This window comes from Hermetia illucens, chromosome 1, assembly GCF_905115235.1.
Source record: "Hermetia illucens chromosome 1, iHerIll2.2.curated.20191125, whole genome shotgun sequence".
NCBI classification, from domain to species: Eukaryota; Metazoa; Arthropoda; class Insecta; order Diptera; family Stratiomyidae; genus Hermetia; species Hermetia illucens.
Window position 1 is genome coordinate 50,847,017 of NC_051849.1, and position 24,474 is coordinate 50,871,490.

General features: G+C 40.6%; 1 protein-coding gene across 1 annotated transcript in view; it reads right to left on the reverse strand.

The window, feature by feature from the left end:
- Nucleotides 1-24,474, reverse strand: part of LOC119651261 — a 378,821-nt gene that overhangs the window by 31,356 nt on the left and 322,991 nt on the right. The window contains exon 2 of the mRNA XM_038054760.1: nucleotides 4,623-6,105. Within this exon, the coding sequence (XP_037910688.1) occupies nucleotides 4,623-6,105 (1,483 nt within the window). The remainder of the gene's footprint in view (nucleotides 1-4,622; nucleotides 6,106-24,474) is intronic.

Here is a 24,474-nt window from a genome sequence, read left to right on the forward strand (position 1 = left end):
GGGTTGGTAAAAAATTAGAGGTTGTCGGATGAGGCCCCTAAGTTGGTTAACAGAATAATCCAATTCGACATTGAGGGCAACTTCGAAATAAGAAGAATAGTAAGGAATCCCAGGAGAACGGATTGGGACTTGTACGCAAGGACCTGAATGACAAAGCGGTTGAAACAGTGGTGGAAGACCTCAATAAAGTCGTCATTGGCGCATATGAGGTCACCTGTCCGGCTAAGACACTTAAGTCATTAAGAGATGTACCCTGGTAAAACAGAAACCTGGCCAGAGTAAGAACACCCGGACAAAAGAAACCGGAGACTGGTCGAGATACAAAAATGAATTGGCGCGTACAGCAACGCGATCAGAGAAGCAAAACCAAACCGCTTCAGGGAATTCTATAGCCAAAGACAAAGCAATATCTTTTGTCTGCTAGGAAAACTGAAAATTAGCAGAACAGGTAAGCTACGGTAAGGTGGGCCGTCCGAATCTAGAAACCACTGAAATCACCCCGAGTAGACGGAATCTTCCCAGCACTACTGCAGAAAGACCTAGAAATCATCTTAGTGTGTCTTGATGAGCGGTAAGACGGTAGCTTTGGCATATACAGCAAGGACATAGAGGTAGGCAAAAGTGGCCCTCTTTTCGAAAGGGGTAGAGAGGATCCTTTTCACCTTAAACTTTTCCGACCAATTTGCCTAATATCATTCGTACTTAAAGCAGCGGAGAAAATCATAGACAAAACTAATGCGTAATCCCGTACATCCATACCAACACGGTCAGCGTCAACGGAAACTGCCCATCATCAGCTGACGGATATATTACGGGGTGCCGTAGAAACAAAAGAAACACGACTGTGAGCATTTTTTGATATGGAAGAAGCGCTTGAGAACACACTACACACTGAGATATAAGGTGCCATAATCGGCAAGGAATTGGGAACATCTTGGCCTTCTGGATGGGCAGAATGTTAGAGAGTGAGTAAATAGAAGTACCGACAGGCACAAATCCTATAGTCATGAACACTATTCATGGTTGCCAAGGTGTTATCACTATTAACTTGGAGCGTGGTATTTGATGAACTCCTAGGAAAGCAACAAACACTGGAATACCGGTCCAAGGTTACGCTAGCGATTTTGTCTTAATCTGTTGTAGCAAATATGGGGGTGCCCTATGTAATAGAATCCAAACCGGATTGGTGCAGGAAAACGGGGTTGAGCATCAATTCCGACAAAGTCACCCTAGTACCAGTCACTAGGAAGCACACGTTTGATCTCTTTCAATCAGAGGTAACATTTTTGGGAATTACACTAGATCAATAATTACTCTAGATGACAGATGATGGAAACACAGCTACGAGGGCTCTGGTGACTTGTAGGTATATAGGAGGGGAAAATGGGTTTGCACCCCGAAGATACTGTCTTGCATATATACCTTGCAATAGTATACTATGGGGCCGTAATTTGGATAGAAAGGACTGAACTCACCACAATAGCGAGGAAATTATACAAACTTCAAAGACTGGCTTGCGTAAGTATTAGTGGAGCAATGAGGATATGCTCAAAGGCATCTCTAGATGTCCTTTTTCGATTAACTCATCTCCTTCTTCACATACAGATGCAATCAAGAAAGGCGATTTTCAGAATGTCCGGGAGTATCAGTGAGGCTGGAAGGAAAATTGATATTCTTTCTAAGCGGTATCTCAAATTGCTCATACCAGGGAATAACATGACAACGAGGTTTCATTCCGAAAACAAGTTTGAAAAACGTTGTAGAAACAGGGTAAACTCGGTGAGCATGATAGTGCACACGGGTTAAGCCAGCAACTGATTACCTCGTACACTGACAGATCTTTCACAGCAGAGGGATCGGGCGCTGGGGTCATTGGTCCAAGGAAAACTAAATTTTACCCAATGGGCAAGCACACTAGTGAGGCAATATACGCTAGAGATAGATGACTCTTCCTCAACTTCTGAGGGAATTATTAGGGACAGAACCTTATTAATTTGATCGAGAGCCAAGCAGCGATCAAGGCACTTACGTCCTATCAGATGAACTCCAAACTGGTACGGGAATGCTTTTAGAGAGCGATCGCGCTTGGCCCTGACCATGTCTGGATATTCTGGGTTCTGGGCCATGTTAGGTTAAACAGTAATGGCAGCGGACAAACTGGTCAAAAAAGGAGTGAGGACGCCTCTACACGGACCAAAACCCCTCTGTGAAACAGGTTCGTGGCTACGGTATGGAAAATAAAAAGGAATGGCGGAGGGAACTATCTGCACTCAACGAAAGTACTACACAACTGATGGTTGATACAACTGATGCAATAGGATAGAAGGGCTGAGAAATTAACAAAGCCTTGCCTCATTCTGGACACCCCAAGAGTACAGGTTATACCGAAAATAAGATCGAAAAAATGGGAAAAATCACACTGATGCAGTTTTATTACAGCTTGGGAGAGCAAGTCCAAGGACATCGTTCTCTCAACTTTAGTCCATAGTTTGGGCCTGGAATGCGTCATCACAAGGCCCGTCCCAAATTTTCTTGAATACTCTCTGTCTGTCGAGAGCAGGTCTCTTTCGACATGGTTGATTGCTGTGATTTGTGCTAATGCAGTATTGTAAGATCGAAGGGAGCATGACGAGGTTCAGTCCTCTCCTCTCTCCATCCAATTGCCCATCTTATCCATGCCCACTTTTTATATAAATGCTGGTTATTTTCCAGCATTCTGGAATAGTGACATGGTTGTTATGCTGCTCAAATCACCAGAAAAGTTTGAATAAGTTCTAATTCTCGCGAACCCCTGCTTTAGTTCAGGTTGTGCTTTGTGGGCGCAGAAACATTTGTTTCGGCTCTCGAAAAAAAATTGACACTACGGCCAGCAAACTTATTGGCCGATATGTGCTTCCTAGCTACCCTTGGGGATCATTGTAACCAGCGATGTTTTCCAGGCAGGTGGGAAGTAAAGAAGGAATCCTATTAAATAACTAGGTGAGATACTTAATAGCCATAGGTGGTAACTCTTTGACCATTTTGTCGGTAATGTTGTCAAAGCCAGCAGCCTTCTTCGAATTGATATCTGTAGTACGCAATTGAGAAATCCGCTTACTGGCCTAGTAGGGGGTAATGTGGGTAAAAGTGGATCATGACCCGAGAGTTTAGTTGAAAACACCCTGCTAATAAGTGTCAACCACTGCTTTTCTTTTTCGGTATCGTTCCTCGCCTAGTTTCCGATAGTAAGCCTTAATGGTAGTTCAATCTGAACAGGTCGCTTCAGCTTTTTGGTTGCCCTGCATAGACAGTAATCGTTACTGTGATAGGGACTGAGACTGTTCAACAAGTACTGGGAGTCACTTGCTGTTTTTGTTTTTAGATCCGTTCTAAGCTTCTTGGTAGATTTTGCGAGCTCTTGCTTCTGTCCCGGAGATCGATGTACCTGCCATTTCCATCTCAAATTTTGTTTCCTCCTTATCAGCTGTTGGAATTCTGTCGACGATATTTCGCCGAACCCACCACTGCTGTTCAGCGGTGGAGAAGGGTGTCGAGCTGCTGCGTCATTGCATTAGTTGAACTGTTCGACACCAGTGTCGATAGCGTGGTAAGTTTTCAGATGAACGCTGATGTATTTCTTGTACTTCAACCAGTTTGTCCTCTTATTTGCCAACAAGGCTTGTTTAAATTTATTGTTTGGCTGGTAATAGTGATGATAGTAGGGGAGTGACCCGAAGATAAGTCAAAATTTGCTGTGGCGCAAATCTGGTCTGACGGATGTTTTTGTAACACCAAAATCGATAAGATCAGGAATTTAGCACAAGTCAGGGTGTCCTACATAAATAACATTAAGCCCGTTGGACTTGCTTATGGTGTCGAACAGTTATTTGGCTTTCGGGGAGATTAATCTTGATCCCCTGTGGGTGTGCTTGGTATTATAGCCCTCAGCCGCTATAAATTTCTCCCCAAGAGTACTGAAGAGATTAGTGAACTGTTGTACCGTCATTTTAAACCTTAGAGGTGATTTCGTCGCTAGATTCGGTTAAGTGGATACATTTGGCGTGAAGGTGTTCCTTGCAGTCACTGTTCAGGGCGAAGTGTCTTAGTCGGGATTTGATTATTGCCTGCTTGGTGTGGTAAAATGTGTTCATTGCATCTAGAAGTGGTTCTTTTGTGTAAGATGCGTTTCGGGGCTTGACCTAGGGATTTATGTTACATGTTAAATGTAAAGTGAAAGTCTTGGATAAACCCGATAAGAAACTTTACTTTTGAGGGTAGTTGAAAAGTAAAGAGTTGGTGATCAGAGGGCCTCACTTTTCACAACTAATGAACATATTACTTGGCTTCTTGGCTCCTTTCTAAACAAAGCCTAGTTAATATTCCTACAGAAGTAAAGCTATCTAAGCTAACTACCAGAAAAACTGAATTCTTCTAACGGTGAAAGATAGAGACTAGACTATTTTTAAGAGATAAAAGTCACATATAGTCAAACCGGAATCTAGCATAAGTCCAGTAGACACTAAAATCGATCATTCATAATAATAGCTTCCTCACAAGACTGAATATTACATCAACAGGATTTAAAACGGCTCGCATGCATACATCCTGAATCTTCTAAAATTCTAACAATTAGAACTACTCACCCGTCGATAACTTGAAACAGATCCTTCACATAAGTCCTCTCGGAATCAATGATTTCCATGCAAGCCCTCTTCAGGATCGTCAAGTTGTTACCTCTCCTTTCAGAATTTTCATTTTCACTATGATCTGCCAAGCTTTCTACGCTTGCCAAATAGGATATATTGGCCTTACCGCCGTGGTTATGTTCAGATCCTGAACTTGAATTCGACGATGTTGAACAAATTGATGAAGACGAAAGCGGTCTGTGCTTCCCTTTAGTCATTCCCAGCAGTGAGTTGGGACGATTGTTGTTTGGTGATGGTGGTTTAAGCTCGGTGAGAGTGTCTGCATCGTATTCCACAGGAGACGATGGTGGAGAATGTTTTCTGCTACCTTTCTGAGCGTGTGAAATTGATTTGGTACCAAGTTTCTTAGTGCGGGAGTAAGTTAAAAGTGGAGAGGATGAAGGGCTGAGTTTTTTATGTGAACTTAGCGGACTATCTGGCGGTGTTCTGATTGCCTCGTTCTTAATGGTTTCCTTGGCCTCATTAAGGTAGTTATTCGCATTATCGATGGAACATTCGTCATTGGAGTTTGGTTTCCGCACTAAATAGTTGTATGTTTCGTATGTGGTTTTTCCGTTGGAACCGTGAAGCTCACGGATATTGTTCTCCAAAATCGAATCCATTGAGTCTTTTATGTGTTCATCTTTGTCGAAGAGGGTTGAAGTGTACATTTGGTGGAACCTTTGGATAATTTCTGATATTCGATCAGCTTCTGCCTGGTGGATATCTTCGATGAGATTCTCTTTAGTTAAAGCATCAGCACTACCTCTGTCCGATTCAAGAGGGGTTGATTCACTGATTGCATTAGCTTTCGATCCAATTGCACTATCGAAACTAAATGTTTCTGGATGTGAATTTGTGGGGGTTTTATCGTAGTCGACAGCAGTATTGCAATTGCCAGATGACCTATTCGTTGGTGTTTGCAAATTATCTAATGACTCATTACTCGACAGGCTTGAGTCGAAAGTTTCGACCAATTCGCTCCCTGCTTGGGTCAACTTGCATGTATTTCTGGAAAGCGGAATATGCGACAGCTTCTGTTTGGCAACGATCCGTTTGCTGGACTTGCTAGAGAAGCTGTTATTTAAATTGTGGTAATGTCCTACACCGCTCTCAATCCGATCCACGTTCGTTGAGTTTGAATTCGATATCAAACGCTGGACGTTGGGCGATAATATTCGAAAATTGCAATGTTTCGCTGATACGCCATTAGACGTTGCCTGACTATGGTTAACTGATTGCACTTTACTAATAAATGTTGCGCTGCTACTAGTAACTACTTCAACTTCCTTTTCAATGGTTGGCTGACTGCTATTATTACTGGATTCCTCTGCAGCTATCTTCGTGGCGTCTGCGCTGCCGTTGCTGTCTTCGTGGAAATGATTGCACGTCAATTTGTCATAGAATGTAATCAGTGAAGGTGTTAGATCGGTGGAACTGCCTGTAATTGAAAACAATAAAAATAAGTAATTATCAAATGTGAACAGCTTGAATGGTAAGAATGTAATGATTGTAGGCATGTCTCACGATGTTTGACAGTGTGATGAGGAAATGTTGATCCATTCAAATTCATGGCTTTCTTGGCTGAAGAGGTGATTACACGGTAATCACTCAATCAAACAGTCGGAATTAGCTCTTTCTTTAAGGATTCACTACTGCCGTGGAGGCTACTGGAGAATCTAAGTATATGTCGGAAGATTTACTCGCCTTCGCTAGAAACTGGGGATACACTGCTACTTATTAGCGAAAAACCTTATCGGCTTCAAATGATATAAAAGTTCCCTGATTTCAGTCAATCTTTCTTTGTATGAAAAAGTACCTTTGGCCAAAGTGGACAAATATTTCGTACAGTTCGAGATATATATTAACTAATTACTACCTACATATATCTACATTTTAGCTAGCACTTAGATACGTGAGCCTCATATAAAAACGACTATCTTGAGGGTCCAAGGAGACAGACAAAGACCATGTAACCAATCACTCATTGAACGTCTCCGCTCGAACCAAAGCCAGAATATGATGATGATAATGATGGAATTGATGAAAAGGTTTTGAATTCATAAACAACCTGCTGGCATCCATATGATAATAGGCTGGCAGCATTCTATCAATAAATTGCGAAGCATGTTCTTAAAATGCTTTACGAGACCACGCCAAGGCACGTAATGCGTTGATGACTCCGATGAACAGATAGGCACGCTATATATTCACGTTGGCCACATGTTGCTGAATCAAATCTGGTATTAGGAGCTAGCAGGAAAATGAGACGCTTCCATGCCTAAGCAGGCGCCGATATACGAGACGAGAAAGTATTTATCGTTTAACGCACAATTACCTTATCGTTTAAAGCTGGCGAGTGCAATTGCAATTGCAGTCGGAATGTAATAGTGCGGAACGAAGACAGTGTCCGTGATGTCGACGTCAACATCGAAGATGACGAGAACGACGACGATATGACGGGCAGCCCCCGGCGTGGTGTGGCCCCGCCATGGATCGACATAGATGTCTTGCAAAACATCTTTTAACTGCTCTCTTGTCATAATTCAAATGTGCAATTTAAAACGCAGCGAGATGCATAGAAATGCATTCTACAGCTGGAAATATGAGCAAAGTATACAGGGTGATGAGTGCTGGGCGAGTTCAAGGATTCAAGCAGTATAATTGGAATGATGCAACACTCATCCATTCTTCAATAAATAAGTAGGCGCGGATTTTAGCAACCCAGAGTAATTTACTAAGCGAGGATAGTAGAATGCTGAGCATTTTACCTCTTCACATAGGTATGTAGGTCAACGAACTGAAATCTAATTACAGCAAACTTGCAATGCAAATGATAGTGTAGAAAGGACTAGAAACGATGCTGATCATATTCCTACTTTAAATGCAGTATCCCAAGCACGCCTTACTTCGCCTAAGGTTCAAAAATAGGACCCCGGCATGACCTACCAACCCCTCATTACTCAACTTCCTCTTCACCCTACAAATAGAAAACATCTCTAACTCTCTTTTTAGCTCTAATACTTCTGCCTATCCAGCCAAGTGGCGGCCTAGTAGTGCGAAATCGGCGACTGAATTAGTGTCGGCTTACATGTTATAACGACGTAAGTGGGCCCCGGAGATATTAGAACTGATTTTAATTAAAAGATTATATTAAATCAGCTCTTGGAGTCAGTGGATGCGTGAGATGTGAAGACTGTCTGAATATTTACACCTTTGCCATGCACTTAATTCGGCTCTAATAGAAGAGAAAATTTATGCTAAAAAAGGATACTTCAATGAGGTACTTCAAGGGCGGTAAGCAGGAGATATTAAAGACACCTTGTTAAGATAATTGGGGTTATTAAATGATTCAGATCCTCACAAGTGGGACAAGCTGACGTCTCACGATCGAAACAGGTTGAAATACTTGTAGGGCATAGTAATTAGTTTCGCAGGAGGAACAAGTCAACTGAAAATAGCTAATCAAAGAACCGGTACCTTTCTAATTTTAGTTCAATGTTAGATATCAGGTATGGGACAGGAATTATTCTCCAGAAGTGACCTTTATGAGCATTTATAAATAAAGACATTTTAATAATCCTGGATAACTACTTCGAAAATGTCCTGGGCACTTTGCATGTCTTATTCCAGGCGCTAATTTAAACGAAAAATTCAATCGCAACCAGGGTAAAAACCCTAATCAGTTGGCCGTAAAAAAACGACTTGATAGCCGCAGTAGAGTTGAGTACCTCGCCATCCGGAGTGCGTTATAAAATTGGGAGAAAGCGAGATGCATTTTGCCTTTGCTTCCATTCAGCCTCGCCTGAAATCCAGACGCAACCGTTGAAGATCCGTCAAAACTTCAGCATCTTATTACCTATAGTTTTTAAGATCCAACTTTTCAGAATTCTATTGGGAATTAGAAGAAGACGAGAAAGAGAAGGTCACTAAATTAAACAGTGCTGTAAAATTAGACCCTGCCATAAATTTGGATGGCTCAATAATATTCAAACTAAAACTCAGCTAATCCCTAAAATCGTACCCACCTTCAGTGGAAAAAACGAATACGACTTGTTCAAAGGGATAATTTGAAACTTAACCTTTTACTTGCGAACTTCCGGAAGGAAGACCTAGACGTCTGTCCCTTCACCTTGACTGTCTTATGTCAAAGTTTGACATAAAATCCTTGAATGGAAAGTCGTTGAAAAATAGGACTCTTTAGAGTTGCCAACGCTAGCGTTTTTAAAATTGCAAAGTTTGCTTCCCATCTTCTAGTCTGTAGTATGGTGGCCAAGGCTAAAAACTGAACGAACAACTCTCTTGGTGTTACAATCTGAAACTGAATGGCCAGGAACAGTGAAGAATAAGATTTGGAAAAATAGAGAAAAAAATTCGTCGCCAGCCATGGTGGGCAGGAGTTTGAAAGTACAATGGGCACAAAGACCAAATACCACTTGGGCTCGTTAATTTGACTACATTTCTTACATTACTTCCAGACGAATATTTTATCGTGAATCCTCAACTTCCAGGTTTTGATTTTTAAGTCTGAAAATCCTTCGACGGTCAGTTTTAATAACCGCCCAATGGTCCTTCAATTATTGAAGTTATGGCAGGTGCAGGTTCAGGGCATAAGTGTTTCCAAAGAGACATTTTAGATCCTTTGGTTCCCACCACGTTGCAAAAGAAAGCCCGAGCAAACAAAACAACAGCGTTGAAAACGTTCAGGAAAGGTAGGAAAACACTCCTTTGTTATGGACTGTAGAGGAAGGCCGTTGAGCATGTTGTGGAAGAGTCGAGAAAGCATGGGTGACCGGAATATAACATGGACCGGAACTGTATAGGTTATCACAGATCAGCCTCAAATATTGCGAGGTGACTTCAAATTTGCTTTCAATGAGCGTTAACTTGAGGGTAATTTCTGAAACGTAGGAGAGAAATAAACCGACCAAAGCCTGTTTTTTATTAACAAACATCAGCAGAATCCGTATTTATAGCTGTTGTGGTTCTCCCGGCGCAACAGTTGCCCAACCCGAGATGTCAGACAGTTACGTTCCTTAATGTATGCCAGTGAGCGTTGCAGCACCTTCGTAGACAATGGAGAGATAGTATCGAAAAGGAAACAATCCAAAAGTGCTGCATGTTCACTCAATTGTCAGTTTAAAATCAAATAGATCCTAATAGGTTTGGGAATGGACTCGGTGGAGGACCGGAAAAAACTTCCTTCTATTTTTCTAGTCGGTGGAGCCTAATTTTAAATCTGAATATCTAAGTTTTCAGAAAAGACGACTGACTGTTCAGAAATTGAAATGAAATTTTTGTTTGGAATTAAGGGAATCCAAAGTTCCCATTTACGGAGGGCTTCATTAACAAGCAGAATTGGTTTGTTTGGAATTAAACTGGCTTGACTGACCAGAAACGCCAAATTTGCTTTCAAAATTTTGAAACGCCTTTCTGTCACTTTTACATTTACCTGCTGACTTCATATTCTATTATTGAACTAAATAATTTCAAGATTGTTAGGGGTTTGCAGATGTAAAATGTGTACAAGTTGATCGAATTCTGAAAGTAAATTTTCTATAGAATATGTAGGATTTTTTAATCATCTATTCTTTCGATCTGTGCTCCTATATTCCAAGCAGCGCTAATAGAATCTGGATAGAAAACCAAGCCTAATATGGGCCATCCTCACTAGCGGCCATTAAGACCCACTAGTACCTCTTAACATTTGCTGGGCACTAAGAACAAAACACGTTTAAACCTTATAGTTTAGACGGTATCATGCCTAGTACTACTTTTCTCTAACTTCCACAAAAAGGAACCTTGAGAGAAGTGAACATATGGATAGGGTGAGAATTCGCTTTTCATAAAACCTGCTTAGAGAACAGTGATGCTGAGTTCCTAGGTACTTGGAAGTTAACGCGGAGAGCTATGCACATTACATTCCCGAGCATCGCTTAGTGACCAATATCTACCCGTCCAAAATGATTATTTCGTACAACACACATTCCTAAGCCTGCGATGACAACTATATGGCTGTTTCTTAGTACTGACAAGCGAAGGGTTCGCATGTACGCATCTCGGAGATAGGCATGTTTATGTTCGAGCAAGCCCAGCTTTGGAAAAAAACGGAGGAAAAAGTAAGGGAAGTAAAGCCTCAACAATGCAGTATCGGCGGCTTACAGAAAAAAACTACCGTGCCCTCGTTTGTCGATATCTTCTGACCGTTCTCCCGTAGTAGATGGAAATTTGGCTATTGTTACATTCAACACTGCAAAAGATCATGAAAAAGTAAATTTTAAGTCCACTTCAGATGCATTTAAGATGGGTCTTTTATTCTTAAAAGCGCAACGGAAGGAACCACTTTTTTTGTTATTCGTGACTTATTATGGAAATCCGAAAAGAATATGCATAGAACTCAATTCGAATTTTTAGGTAGCATGGAATGTCATGGCCTATCTCCGAATTAGGTTCGAGGTAGCTAATTGGCTGTAGGTTTTCCCATTCATGCGTCACATACACGACACTAACACCATAGTGATTGAAGAACATTGAACATGGACAATGCTTTTTTTACCATACAAATTCAAGTAATGCGCTAGGAGACGAATCTCCTGAATGTAACCTTCTCTGTATGGCCATCAACGGCGCAACAACCGGTATCCGGTCTAGGCCTGCCTTAATAAGGAACTCCAGACATCCCCGTTTCAAGCCGAGGTCCACCAATTCGATATCCCTAAAAGCTGTCTGGCGTCTTGACCTACGCCATCGCTCCATTTAAGGCAGGGTCTGCCTCGTCTTCTTTTCTACCATAGATATTGCCCTTATAGACTTTCCGAGCTGGATCATCCTCGTCTATATGGATTAAGTGACCCGTCCACCGTCACCTATTGAGCCGGATTTTATCCACAACCGGACGGTTATGGTATCGTTCATAGATTTTGTCGTTATGTAGGCTACGGAATCATCCATCCTCATATAGGGGGCCACAAATTCTTCGGAAGATTTTTCTCTCGAACGCGCCCAAGAGTTTGCAATTGTTTTTGCTAAGAACCCAAGCCTCCGAGGAATACATGAGGACTGGCAAGATCATAGACTTGTACAGTAAGAGCTTTGACTCTATGGTGAGACGTTTCGAGCGGAACAGTTTTTGTAAACTGAAATAGGCTCTGTTGGCTGACAACAACCGTGCGCGGATTTCCTCATCGTACCTGTTATCGGTTGTGATTTTTGACCCTAGATAAGATAAATTATCAACGATCTCAAAGTTGTATTCTCCTATTCTTATGCTTCCTGTTTGACCAGTGCGATTTGATGTTGTTGGTTGGTTCTATTGGAAATGGAATCTATTGGAAATAATAATTTGCAGGAAAAGAAGTGTTTAATTAACTTGATTTCGCCCAAACGCCAAAAGCCGATCCAAAGTTTTCGGAATTGCACACTATTGTAGACGAGCCTAGATACAGAGAATTTCTGTATTAAGGTCAGAAAGTAAAAAAGTTCGAAGTTTGAAAAGTTCGAAGTATGCCGAGTGTATCAAAACCGCTTTGTGCCTCTGTTGGTATTCATCAAGAAAGCGCTCTTTCACGACTTCTTTGTTCTTGTTCTGGACACTGTCACACGGATGTCCTGTCCAGCGCCCTATACACTGCTTTATGCAGATGATATTTTCCTAGCGTCTAATAACAAAAACGATCTCGAGTAACTTATCCAAAAATGGAATGATTGCCTCATGCAACACGGCCTCAAATTAAATCTGAATAAAATTGGGTTTTTGACGACAGGCATGAGAGGCACGCTGTCTATGGTTCTGAGTGTTGGCCGACGATAAAAGACAATGAACGGCGTCTTGCGGGAATAGAGACTAAGATGCTTCGTTAGACTAGTGGTGTGACATGTTTTGATCCCATCCGAAATGAGGACATCCGCGATCGATATGGGGTTGCATCGATCCCTGAAAAATTGCGAGAGAGGTGCATTCGATGGTATGGCCACGGATTTCGCGCTGGTCTGAACATCGAAGTCGACGGTAAGCGACCACAAGGCCGATCGAAACAACGGTAGCTTGATACGCTGAATGGGTGTTTTAAAGGCCTCATGATTGCATCGAGATCAAGCATTTGATTGAACCAAATGACGAAACCGATCGCGGCGAGCCGACCCCGCTTGTGAATGGGACAAAGACTGGAGAAAAAGAAGATTCAGAAAGGTATTAGAGTAGGAAGCTATTTTAAGAACTTATAAATGGAAAATAGCCATCGAATATCAAGGTTCCGATAAGGCGGTTCTGGAAATAAATATTTTTAGAAAAATGCCTTAGACCTTTCAAATTCAACTATGTTCCGATAGCATGTACCGACAATTAAGGCAGGATGAAAACTTGAAAGAAGTGTGAGCAGAGGTCTTTTTCATTAAAAATTGTACTGGAAAGGTTGGCCAGGACATTTTTTATAACGGGAGTAGACCGGTGCACTCTGAATCGTAAATGCAATAGGTGCAAACCAACCTTGATTATTGCGGGATAACTTATATCAATTCCCCTAGACTATTTAAAAGCCTTAAAGATAATTTATGAGTCGCATCGAAATGGTGGAAGCACCAGGGACTAAACACTACACCCACATCATGAAGATATCTTCATCGATATCAACAACAGAATACTCCTGGTCTTAGAAGGTGATTATGATTTGAAGCAAAAAAAAATGGAAAATTTGCGGAAAGGATGTTTGCCCTTTTGTCAAAAATCAGTGTCAAAATCAGTGGAACCAGCAAACAGAAACGCTAAGATCGACCTACCTTCAAGTGAAAATACTTTGAGAAAGCGCACGAAGAAAGCCAGATCATCAGTAGCTGCATCAGCCATTGTCACACGATGGGTAATGAGTGGTTGACACCAGAAACATGCAGCGTGAACAGAAGAGGAAGGGTTTAGATTGTAGGCGTGAAAAGTGACCACATAATGGTCCGTTGTTCAAGGGTTACGAAAAAGGAGAAGAGGTTCAGAAATGCTAAGAATCCAGATACATCACCCAACAATTCCTCATAATTCGACAAGATGTTGAGATCAGCTAAGAACTAGGTCATATTAAATGGCACAATATTGGCGATTCAAAACAACCTTCAAAACTTAGATTGCGCCCGGAAAGCGATAAGACAACAAACATGAGAGCGCTTATCTAGATTGAAGTGTATGAATTCCACATTCTGATGTACACTTTCGAAGAACTACGACAAAAAAAAAAGGAAATTAGTTGTATACATTCTCTTTACGGTGGATATCTAGCCCTAGTTATTTTTATAGTTCCTAAAGATATCCATCACTACATTGCCAAAATTCAGTAAGCGTGTTCCAGAATATATTGAGGAATTATTGAGAACAGGCCGGTTTCCAGCACTTTGAGGATAGATTATATTTTATTGATAAGGCTTGATTAGTATATGTTATTATACGTATCACTTAATCACTTTCCTTTCAAAGTCAATATATTTTTAATTGCTGAAGTTTATGGAGAGGTATTCTTTGTTAGTTTCGATGCAGGTAAAAAATGTCGACGAAAATTTATTTTTGGTGGCGAAGTGAAATATTTTAAGGCTATCGTGAAACGTTTCCTGTATTTGAAAGCTATTGACAAATAAAAGTATAGACTATCTTTTCTAATTGGTGGTTGATTGGAGGTGATTAGATTTGCTGTTAATCCTGGCGAAGATGAGTAACGAGAACACGTTCAGAGAATAATAGCCAAGCCCAGTATTGTATATGTATCTACTATAGGAAACAGCACTTTGGCTGCACTATAGATTTTATCAAAATCTGCGTGGCATATGTAGAAATGATCCAAATTAAACATAAAAAAATTGTGATCAAAAACGAATGCCTATATTTTGTCTATGACCCCGAAAGCAAACGCGAAATACATCTTAGGTTGGCACAAGTTCATCAAGGACAAAGGATTTTCGTTTTCAAAAGTCGCGTTTCAAAATAATGTTGGCATTTTTTTGAGTCTTGCGGCCTAAATTATAAGGAATTCAGCGTTCCCCAGCGCAGAAATTTATAAAGTAGTAATGGATCTGCTCCTAAAAGATTTAAGATTTTCACCCGTTCAAATATTGGTCAGCTCATAATGCGACTTTCATTCGCCACAAGGTTTTGTGGGTGATAACCATTCCAGCATACTGTGTTTTATTCACCAAGTGAAACTCAACGATTTTGGCGAGGATATATAAGCACCCTATTCGCCTATGTTAGAGCTATCTAGGAATCTAGAATAGTCTTCGAACTAGTGCTAAGACTATGAAAGCAATTGGAAACTAATGTCCGTTAAATGATCGCCTTTGATAGGAGTTATTTTTGGCGTGAATTCTCTTCTACAAAAACAGCTAAAATTCTAGAAACATACCCAATTCAGTTCATGATATAATATCTATAGTCACTAAATAACCGCCGCTGGGAAAGAAGTTTGAACTGGTAACTCTTATAGGAAAGTGAATCAAAAAGAAAGTGAGATTGCTCGGCCAGATTTAATAATAATAATAATCGTTGGCGCAACAATCCATATTGGATCAGGGCCTTGAAGTGTGTTAGAGCACTTCATTCAAGACCGTAACGGTACACTAGGAGGCAATGTGGTCAGCATTGCGCTCGCCCGAGATTATTACCCTGATTTGACTCAGGTACTCATTCACAGCTGAGTCGACTGGTATCCGACGTCAAATCACGATGCAAATTCCACTGCCACCAGTGAGATTTGAACCGCGACCTTCCGTATGACAGCCTAGTGCTCTAACCACTGAGTTATCCGGACACATTTGCCAATAAAATATTTCACTCCGGAAATTCAGTAATAAATTTTCTGAGGGAGAAACATGAGGAACAAAAAAAAAATCCAATAGCAAACAAAAACTTTTTGGCTTCCTCTTAGAATCAACAGGAGGAACTAGCCGATGGCTAGAAGGAATTCTGTAGAAACTTTTCGAGTCCTAGTAACGAACAACAAGACGCTGCAATGGTAGAGGATTACACTGCACCTAGTGCTGCTTGATGATTTTAACACCCAAGCACAGCCAAGTTTACATGAAAACACCAATGACCAGTAGTGCCGCACTAAATTGTCGTTGGACGTATCTGGTTCGCGCGAAAACAAGCCTGGGCCTCTCCAGATGGGACTATTTTCAATCAAATTGACCAAGTAATAATCGAGCGCCTCCTCCTTTCAACCTTAATGAAAGTCAGAATATATAAACAGCCAATGTAGACTCGGATCGCTATCTCATTAGCATGGTACTCCGGGCTCTAATAACAACATGACCTTGAATCCCCTCTGAGAATCAGATGAGCGTGAATACGAAAGCCAATGATAACAAAGTCCTCCGTAATGGATGACGCAATAACGGCAGTTAATAGATATGCTGCTTTTCACCAATGTAGCAATCTCAACGCGGGCCTGCGCAGAAACCTATCACGGACTTCATCGAGCAGAGAAGCAACCTCATAGATAGAAAAAGGAGGCCTAGGAGAACCGGATGAAACCTTATGCACCTCGAGGCTTATACTGTCAAGGCAAAGAAGGGAGTTTCATTTCCGACCGTATGGGCATTTGGGACGACGGGTTGAGTACTTTGACGAACTGCTCAATAAGCAGAATATCGGCGAATTGGCTTAAGAATTATAAGCTGATGGACTTAACAGTCAAATGTCGTCAAAAGCCGATGGAATTACAGCCGAACTTAATAAATATGGAGGCGACCGACTATACCAAGCCGTTTCAACTTATGCTGAAGATATGAGACAATGAATCAATGCCTGATGAGTTGCAACAAGATGTTATCTGTCCACTACATAAAAAAAAAGATATCGCGCAGTGCAGGCATTAAAGCGGTATAACTTTACTGAGTACAGTCTATAAGATAGTCTTCGCTATATATGGTCGGATGTACACTCAGACAATCGACCCAAACCAAAGAGGCTTCACTCCAGCTCCACTCAAATTTTCTATGTGCAGCAAGAAATGGAAAAACTATGGGAATATGGCCACCAGTTCCACTATCTTTTCCTCGACTTCAAGGCCGTCTAAGAGAGGAAAGCCAGGGTAAAACTTTACACTGCGATCGGAAAATTCAGTCCCGACTAAATTGATAAGGCTAAACTTTTCTTGAAGGGTATGCAGCCCCAATTTTGTGAGATTACGATAATTGCCAAGAATAAAATAAACTGGGTTATAAACAGCTTTTCCGCAAATAAATCTCCGAGGCCAGGCAGCATAATGCTAGTTTTTTTTCCATAAACGGCAAGAGAGGGTTGTTCCGTGGCTCCTAGAGATTTATTGGAGATGTATTTCATTCGGATATGTACATCACTTCTGGAAACGCACAGACGTGGTTTGCACACCTAAAGCGAGCAGGCGCAGTCATGAGCCCGTGAGTAGCTTTCGGCAAATCAGTCCCACCTCTTTCGCTCTTGACAAGGTAATTAGCATTGTTAAGCGGTTGTTACACTACACGAAATACACCTTTGCTGCCTTCCTATATGCAGATTCCACCTTCTTCCCCTTCCCACAGTAGTCATTGTCTAAGGAGTTTGAGGCATCAAAACGATAATTAGGTTGACAGCTACCTAGCTACCCATACCCAGTAGTTACTATATTGAAAGTGAGCACCAAGCTATACTGTTAACCATAAAGAAAAAGGGAAAGACAATATATTCGGGGGACTTAAAATTATAATTCTCGACACAGAAAATATTTTTCGAAGGAGAGAAAGGAATTGAACATTTGACAAAATTAAGTGTAAACTTGAGCACAGAATAAAATTGAAAATCATAGTATTTTAAGCAACTCTGACCATGCAGAAATTGGGGTTATCCAAGAATCAGCGTGGAAGAAATGTTTTATAAGCTAAGGTTAAAGGTGTAGCAAATTAAAGAGCAAGATGTATATTGAAACAGCCGAAGCCCTGAAACTAAGCAAACTAAGAATTAGAACACTGAAAGCCGGTCATTTTGCTTTACAGAGATATCTGTCCCCAATGGGACTTATAATGAAAATCTCATATTCAGACATTGCAATGGAGAGAGCGGATAGCCTTCCGCATCATATTGAAGTGCTACGCGCTCCCAAGAGTACACATCAATTACTGACGAGAAATTTGGAAAACTTCTGAGCCTTGGCCTTTCTGAAGCATAGCTTTCCTCAATCTAATAACCGGGTCATTTAGTTAGCAAATTTTAAAAGCGAACTGGAATCTGCGTCAACTAAAACGCAGACAGATGTACTGGCTGTTGAGAAGGAATTCCCAGCTGACGGCGGACAACACGTTTCTAATTTATAGACAGATCCTAAGGCCCATATACTAGTACGGAATCCACCTCTGGGGCTGCGTCAAAGACCCAAACCTGAAGGTTATACTAACGTTCCAAAATAAAGTGCTTAGAAGCCTAGGAGACACTCTCTAGTTCATTCGTAGTGAGGATCTGCATAGAGACCTGAAAGTACAATTGGTTACTAAAGTCATCAAAGACCAAACAATTAACCACAGTCACCGACTACGATCACATGAAAATAACGAAATCCGAAAATTGACTGATATCTTTAATGAGACGCAATCGTGAAGATTTCCGACACTTACAACAAAAAAACCATTTTTCTTTTGGTTGACTACCATGTGTTCTGCTTTTTAGCACTCACTTGGATATCCTTTCTTTATGCATTTGCTAGATATGGCCAGCCCATTCTAGTCTCCGGAATTAGGCCAAAGTCAAGCTGCCAGATTGTTAAATAATTGGATCTGTTTTACTGGCATTTGCCTGAAAATCCGCCTCTGGCACTCACACTGCAGCAAGTATTAAATTAGGAGTTAATAGGTATATAGTTAATTGAGTCTGCGAGCGGAATTAATCTGCTTAAGGATCCCATGTTTTTATTTTGTCCTCTGAAAATAAAATTCATACCTAGACGAACAGGTCCAACTGGTCGAAATTATAAGATCCCATAATCATATTCTGACTGATACATCCATTGCGTATATCCCCAACTAAGTCGATTCGGGAATTTCCATTCTAACTCTCTCTAACCGCTAAAAGGTACATAAATTCCCCTTAAATTTCTGATTATCAGACGGCCTACTTTATTTTCTCTGAAAAAAATATTTCCATATCATTTTCAACTTTTTTTGCTTTTAATTTTTATGAAGTCCTGCTACCTTGATAGCCAGAAAGGAATAGACGACTCCAACGGAATCGATCCACTGATTTTGTTTTAATTCTTCTGTTTGCGCTTCTGAACACTCAAATGATTGTCCGGTCATCTGGGATAAAGAAGCGAAAACAAGCCTGCTCTTTCCCCCGCTTCCAACAATGGACCGAACATTTTCAACACCCCCACAACACCAACAACAACGCAAATATTTCTCCACGGCCCGCACCAATCTGTTAGCCAAAAGTGCATTCGATTGTCTGCATAGCATATACATAACATAACGATGCTGAATGTATGCTTCCTAAAGTATATATAATTGTATGTATGGAAATAGGATTTTAGGGTTCGGGGAGGTTTCCAAATAGAGGAGCTTTCGGTTGAATTTTAGTAAGAAAGCTTAATTGATCATTCCAAATAATAATAATTTTGATGGGAAGCTGGAAATTGGAAGTTGGATGATGGATATGATGAAGAAAACGAGAAATTCCGAACCCTCCCATCAATCTTTCGCAAGACAAGGAGGAAACAAGGATGATTTATGCCGAAACCGTTTAATATTCCATATTAACTCAAAACTTCCATACATCGCTTTCGCAATCAGATATATAATAATTATGAATCATAATCCCTTTTGAATTAAGTAGAACTTAGTAATGCGGTAAGATGGTAATTGCAGATATTGTTCAAAAACTTACGGATCAGGAGATGAGTAATTGGATTATAGAACTCTACACGCGTTGGACCAGCTCATATACATACACACTTGAAAACTATCTGTAATATAAGTCATCAAATACCAGCCTTTGTTGTCGAATTCAGTACATGGTCGTTTGTAAGCGTTAGAATCACTTAATACCACTTAGTAATTAAATTCTGCATTATTCTCGACGAACCAAATTTGCTCCATAAACTTATTGCACTGAGCGATTAATTCATGTTTATAAACAAAAGGCGTGTTTGAGGGTCATACGTCGTAATATATTTCTACTAAACTTAGCACAACACTTCACTTCTTTATCATTTTTAACTGAAAGCCGACATTTCTTTTTGACAACTAAGATTCGCCAGACGGAGAAATTTCGCAATTTGCCCAACTGATTTTTTTCACTTATTTGCTTCGGGGTATACAGAGCTTCCCAGCTGAAACCTCAATAACTCTGTGAGTCACTTTAGGTTCGTATATTTTGTGTTGACATAACATACGTTCATATAAATATCGCTATGATAGCTATGGTATCATTTCAAGGAATTGATAAGAACACTCTCTAAAATCAACATACTCGTACATAAGTGCATGTGTTTATACTCTGGCGCTCATGTTTCTTGCTGTATAAGACACTCATGAAATGGATTTGATACTTTTAATAGGTTAGAAGGTGTATACGCGATAAGAAACTGAGCAAGTTTGAGGCTGCTTACTGTTGAAGACATTTTCAAGAGAACAAGTACGTTGAGATATAATGAGAGGTTTTAGTTGTTAGATACCGAGGAAAGTTTCGGTTGAATATAGGAACTTCAAAGTTAGCCCGGCTGTTTTCGTGTATTAATAACAAACAGGCCATTGTCAAGAAATATATACTTTATATGGAATTTTTAGATACTTTGTTTATCTTTGCTCTTGAGAAGCTAGACCGTATCAAGATCACGGATATATTGTAGATTTAATTACCAGCGTAATAATATGACTTAAAGGATCGAGAAAACATGCATGATATCTGTTTTACTGCCTGCATAAGCCGCTGATTGTGGAATGAATGAGATTGGCTACTTTGAGCTAATCTGGAAATGAAAACTGTTTACTAGTAACGTTGATTTATTTACAATATCTTTTACTTATATACACAAATGATCAGCATAATATATTCCCTGTTTACCTTTTTCTTTTATGCGCAGCATTGTGACTTACATGTGTACCTGGTTTTCATATAGTACCATTATCCCCAAGTTTTTACAATCTAGGCTTAGGTCGGATTTTACCTAACACTAGCTCTATGTAAGTGTCAAGTAGGTACGAACGATCCAACCTACTTAAAAGATTTCAAGAGGTTTTGGTGGTGGTGGCCGGTGGTAGACTATTGAAAAATTCCGTCGATAACCCCTACAAGATCGAACTCTTTCGCAGAATGGTGTACTTCTGCATGGTTTGAACTAGACTGTCCCAAAATTCCAGCACATCTAGGGAAGCCGTGAAGGATTTGCTGTAGGCAGAACTATCAAGTACTGCCTGTGGTTCATATCCCAAAACCGACCATGTTTCCGTGATCAGGCCATGTTTGTATGCATGGCTCTAATGAAGCACAGCACCTATCCGTGTATTGCGCTGCTCGTTAAAAAACTCGATCAGGAACGACAATGAGATTATTACTGCAAATCAACTTTATCCATAAGTTTTTTTTTGTAAATTTACACTGCACTTTTTGATATGTCATTACACTGACGATTATACGGAGTGCGGTAATACAATAATAGATAACTCAGAGAATACTTTAAGCCGAAAGGGTCTCCCCATTTTTACAAGCAATCAACTTCTAGTAAGCTAATCACGAAAAAAAACCACTGGTTTGGAGGAAAACACTATCCACTTGGAAAAAGCTTTGAAACATATAAAAAACTTGGTCTGCTTCAATTTCAAAAAATCTATGAATAATGTTTCCTAATAAACACTCACTTCTGGTCGAGGATCCCCGAAAACTTTATAATAAAATTTGGACATAAAATAAACATTCAACTATTATTCAACAATTATTATTATTTAACATACATATGTCCTTCCTCAGTGCAATTTTCTTTTCATGAGGTGGAACCAACACTAATAACCAGAATACTACACCTAAGAAGGCGAAGGGAAAGCTCGTGGAGCGGCTATGAACTCAACAGCGATCAAAAGGCAGAGATTAACATCTGAGGCAAGGCTCAAGACCTCAAGACCCAGATGAGGACCTTCGCACGAAACTTTGGAGAGAATTTAGAAGCAAGGTTAGGGCAAAGGAAAATCGCCAACGATCGGTGTGGATAATTATATATTTATATATGGTAACCATTTACTCCTTAGTGCAGTGTAGCCCGTTAGCCACACCTACTCGTCACCGTTCGCAGTTACTTGAATTGCTCTTGAGCTTCTTTCACGACTTTCCGTGATGCCCGTACTCTTTCTCTACTGTTCTGCGCGAAGTGTGCACCCTCTCGTCGGCCATCCGCTCTCCCAGGAGTTCTCCTGCATGGCGTAGTCAGCAATGCAATTATTGCCCCTCCTTAATGTGTAACCTATTCATTGCCACTTCCGATCATATTGCATACAGGTGGCAGGCATGTGCGCCGACCAAGTTCTTCGTTTGTAAGAATAGCATACTCCGACGATACGTTCACGATGACTTGAAATTTGGAATGGATGGGGAACGATGGGATTCACTTTCAACGTCCACTCCTATATAGCAACATAGAAAAAATACAAACACAGGACAGTCCGAACTTGATCTTTGTTTGAAATAATAAAAACTTGCTTTTTCTGTTCGATAGTGTTAATTTACTGGCCTTGCGAATACCAATATTTCGGAAACCACTTGTTCCCTTCGTAAGTGCTAAAAAGGACCAATAAATTAACACTAGCGAATAGAAAAGCAAGTTTTTATTGTTTCAAATAATTTAACCGCCGGAAATATCGCGTAATTACACTCGGATTGATCTTTATGCGGAGATAATTTCATTTCCAGATTTTGGACAAGGCAACGAAAGTGAATCTAGCGCTGTTAATGCGTCAGGCAACATCTAGTTCGGTCGCCTACCGTTGGCAGAAACCAGGCCTCCTAGATATACAAATTGAAGGACGCTACCGATGTTCTGTTCATTAATGCAGGTTGGGAAGTGCCATGACCCGTCAGACTGAGAACCTTGGTTTTGCTGGTGCTTATCTTCAGTTCAGCTCTACTTGTTTCTCTTTCCAAATCCAGAGCCGCTTCGCAAAAATTCATGACCTGGTGAGAGAGCAGACAGATGTCATTAGCGTAGCCGAGGTGTTTGTGGAAAAATGTCATCGTCCATTAAATTCCTCCACGTCCTACGGTCAAGGCAACACGGAAAACTTCACCGATAACAGGAAAAAATAATATCGGCGACAAGATGCAACCCTGGCACACTCCACTTTGGACCTCAGATCCTTCCGAGATTTTACCTCGACGCAGCACGTGACATTTTACGCTCGAATAGTAGCTACTAGCTTCTCTCCCAATTCCACTGCTAAGTAGAGCACTGTGCCGAAATCGATGAAGACCAGCTGAACCGAAGATCTAAGTTCCGCGCACTTTTCCAAAATGCTCTGGAGGGGATCCAGAACGTGAACCAACCTGTTCTCTGTCGATCAAGCTTTTGAGATATTTTTTGATGCGTTCTAGGATTATTTTAGTTATTATCTTTGCGACGGCAGGGAGCACGCAGACCTCCAATTGACATACTCAAAATGGGTCTGTTTCTTTGGGATCATGCCGATCGTCCGCTTCTTCCACTCTCTGGAAAGATTTTCGGATTTCAAGCACGAGGCCGTCAAACCAAGCGGCTTTACTCCATTTGAGTGCGTTGATTTCTTTTCTGGCTGGAAGAACAGTTCGTATTCTCATGTTAAGGCGACTCACTTCACCCACATGAGAAAGAACCTCACAGATGTGATATGGTTTTACATCTCTTCAATTGTTCATGATCGCGGATGACATCCTCAAAAGATTCGGGATCACATGCGAGCTCTCTAGTGACGTGGAATACATTTCTTGAATCATTACGTTCTGCGGGCCCTTCCCTGACAAGTACAATAACAAGTTCCCTTTTGTTACAGCACACATTACTCTGAACATTTCGGGATTTCACTCAGTATCGGAGTTCGAAGCGATTAGCTTCCAAAATTCCGTAGTCAGCCAGACCTTATGACGCCCCTTCGTGAAGTGGCGGGCCAATGCTCATTGATATTCTCAGGCAGATGACCACTTGCTGTATGTACACCACATGTTCAAACCGAATTTCGTGACAGTAGCCTCAGTCGTTTCTCAATAAATCGGGTGTGATAGACAGACGGACAGACAAATATTGAATTGATTATAAAAAGGACTTGTTTCATACAAACCCTTAATAAGGGCTCACCTAATAGCAGCAAAGAGCAAAAGGGCTGAAGAGAAGGGGCTTCTTCATATATTGGACTTTAATATTTCACTCGAATGTCAATTATTCTCGTTAATTATGACATAAGCATCTTATTTCCATGACTTATGATGTACTAAATTCGCGCGAAATTAATAATTTTGAGCAGCTATAACTTTCAAATTAATGATCAGATTCTCACAAAACTTTGCAGTATTGTGCACGATAACGTCCTCTACTGTCCTAGGTTTTCCTACCAAGTACAGAAAGTTGGTGATATACTGTTATATTAAGCTTATTTGAGCAGATATCGGAATGGGTCATATTCTAAGGCCAAGATTTCATACAAGCGGATGACCTTGTATTTTTTTCAGATTTTTAGCTTGGGTAGTTTCTGGAAATGAGTCCTGTCTCACTTTAATTATGCACATTTTGGCTCCTTACTCACACACTTTGCAATTTTCTGAAAGCTGCTGGTGAAAGTACTAATCGAGATCTTTCAAATGATACCCCACACGGGT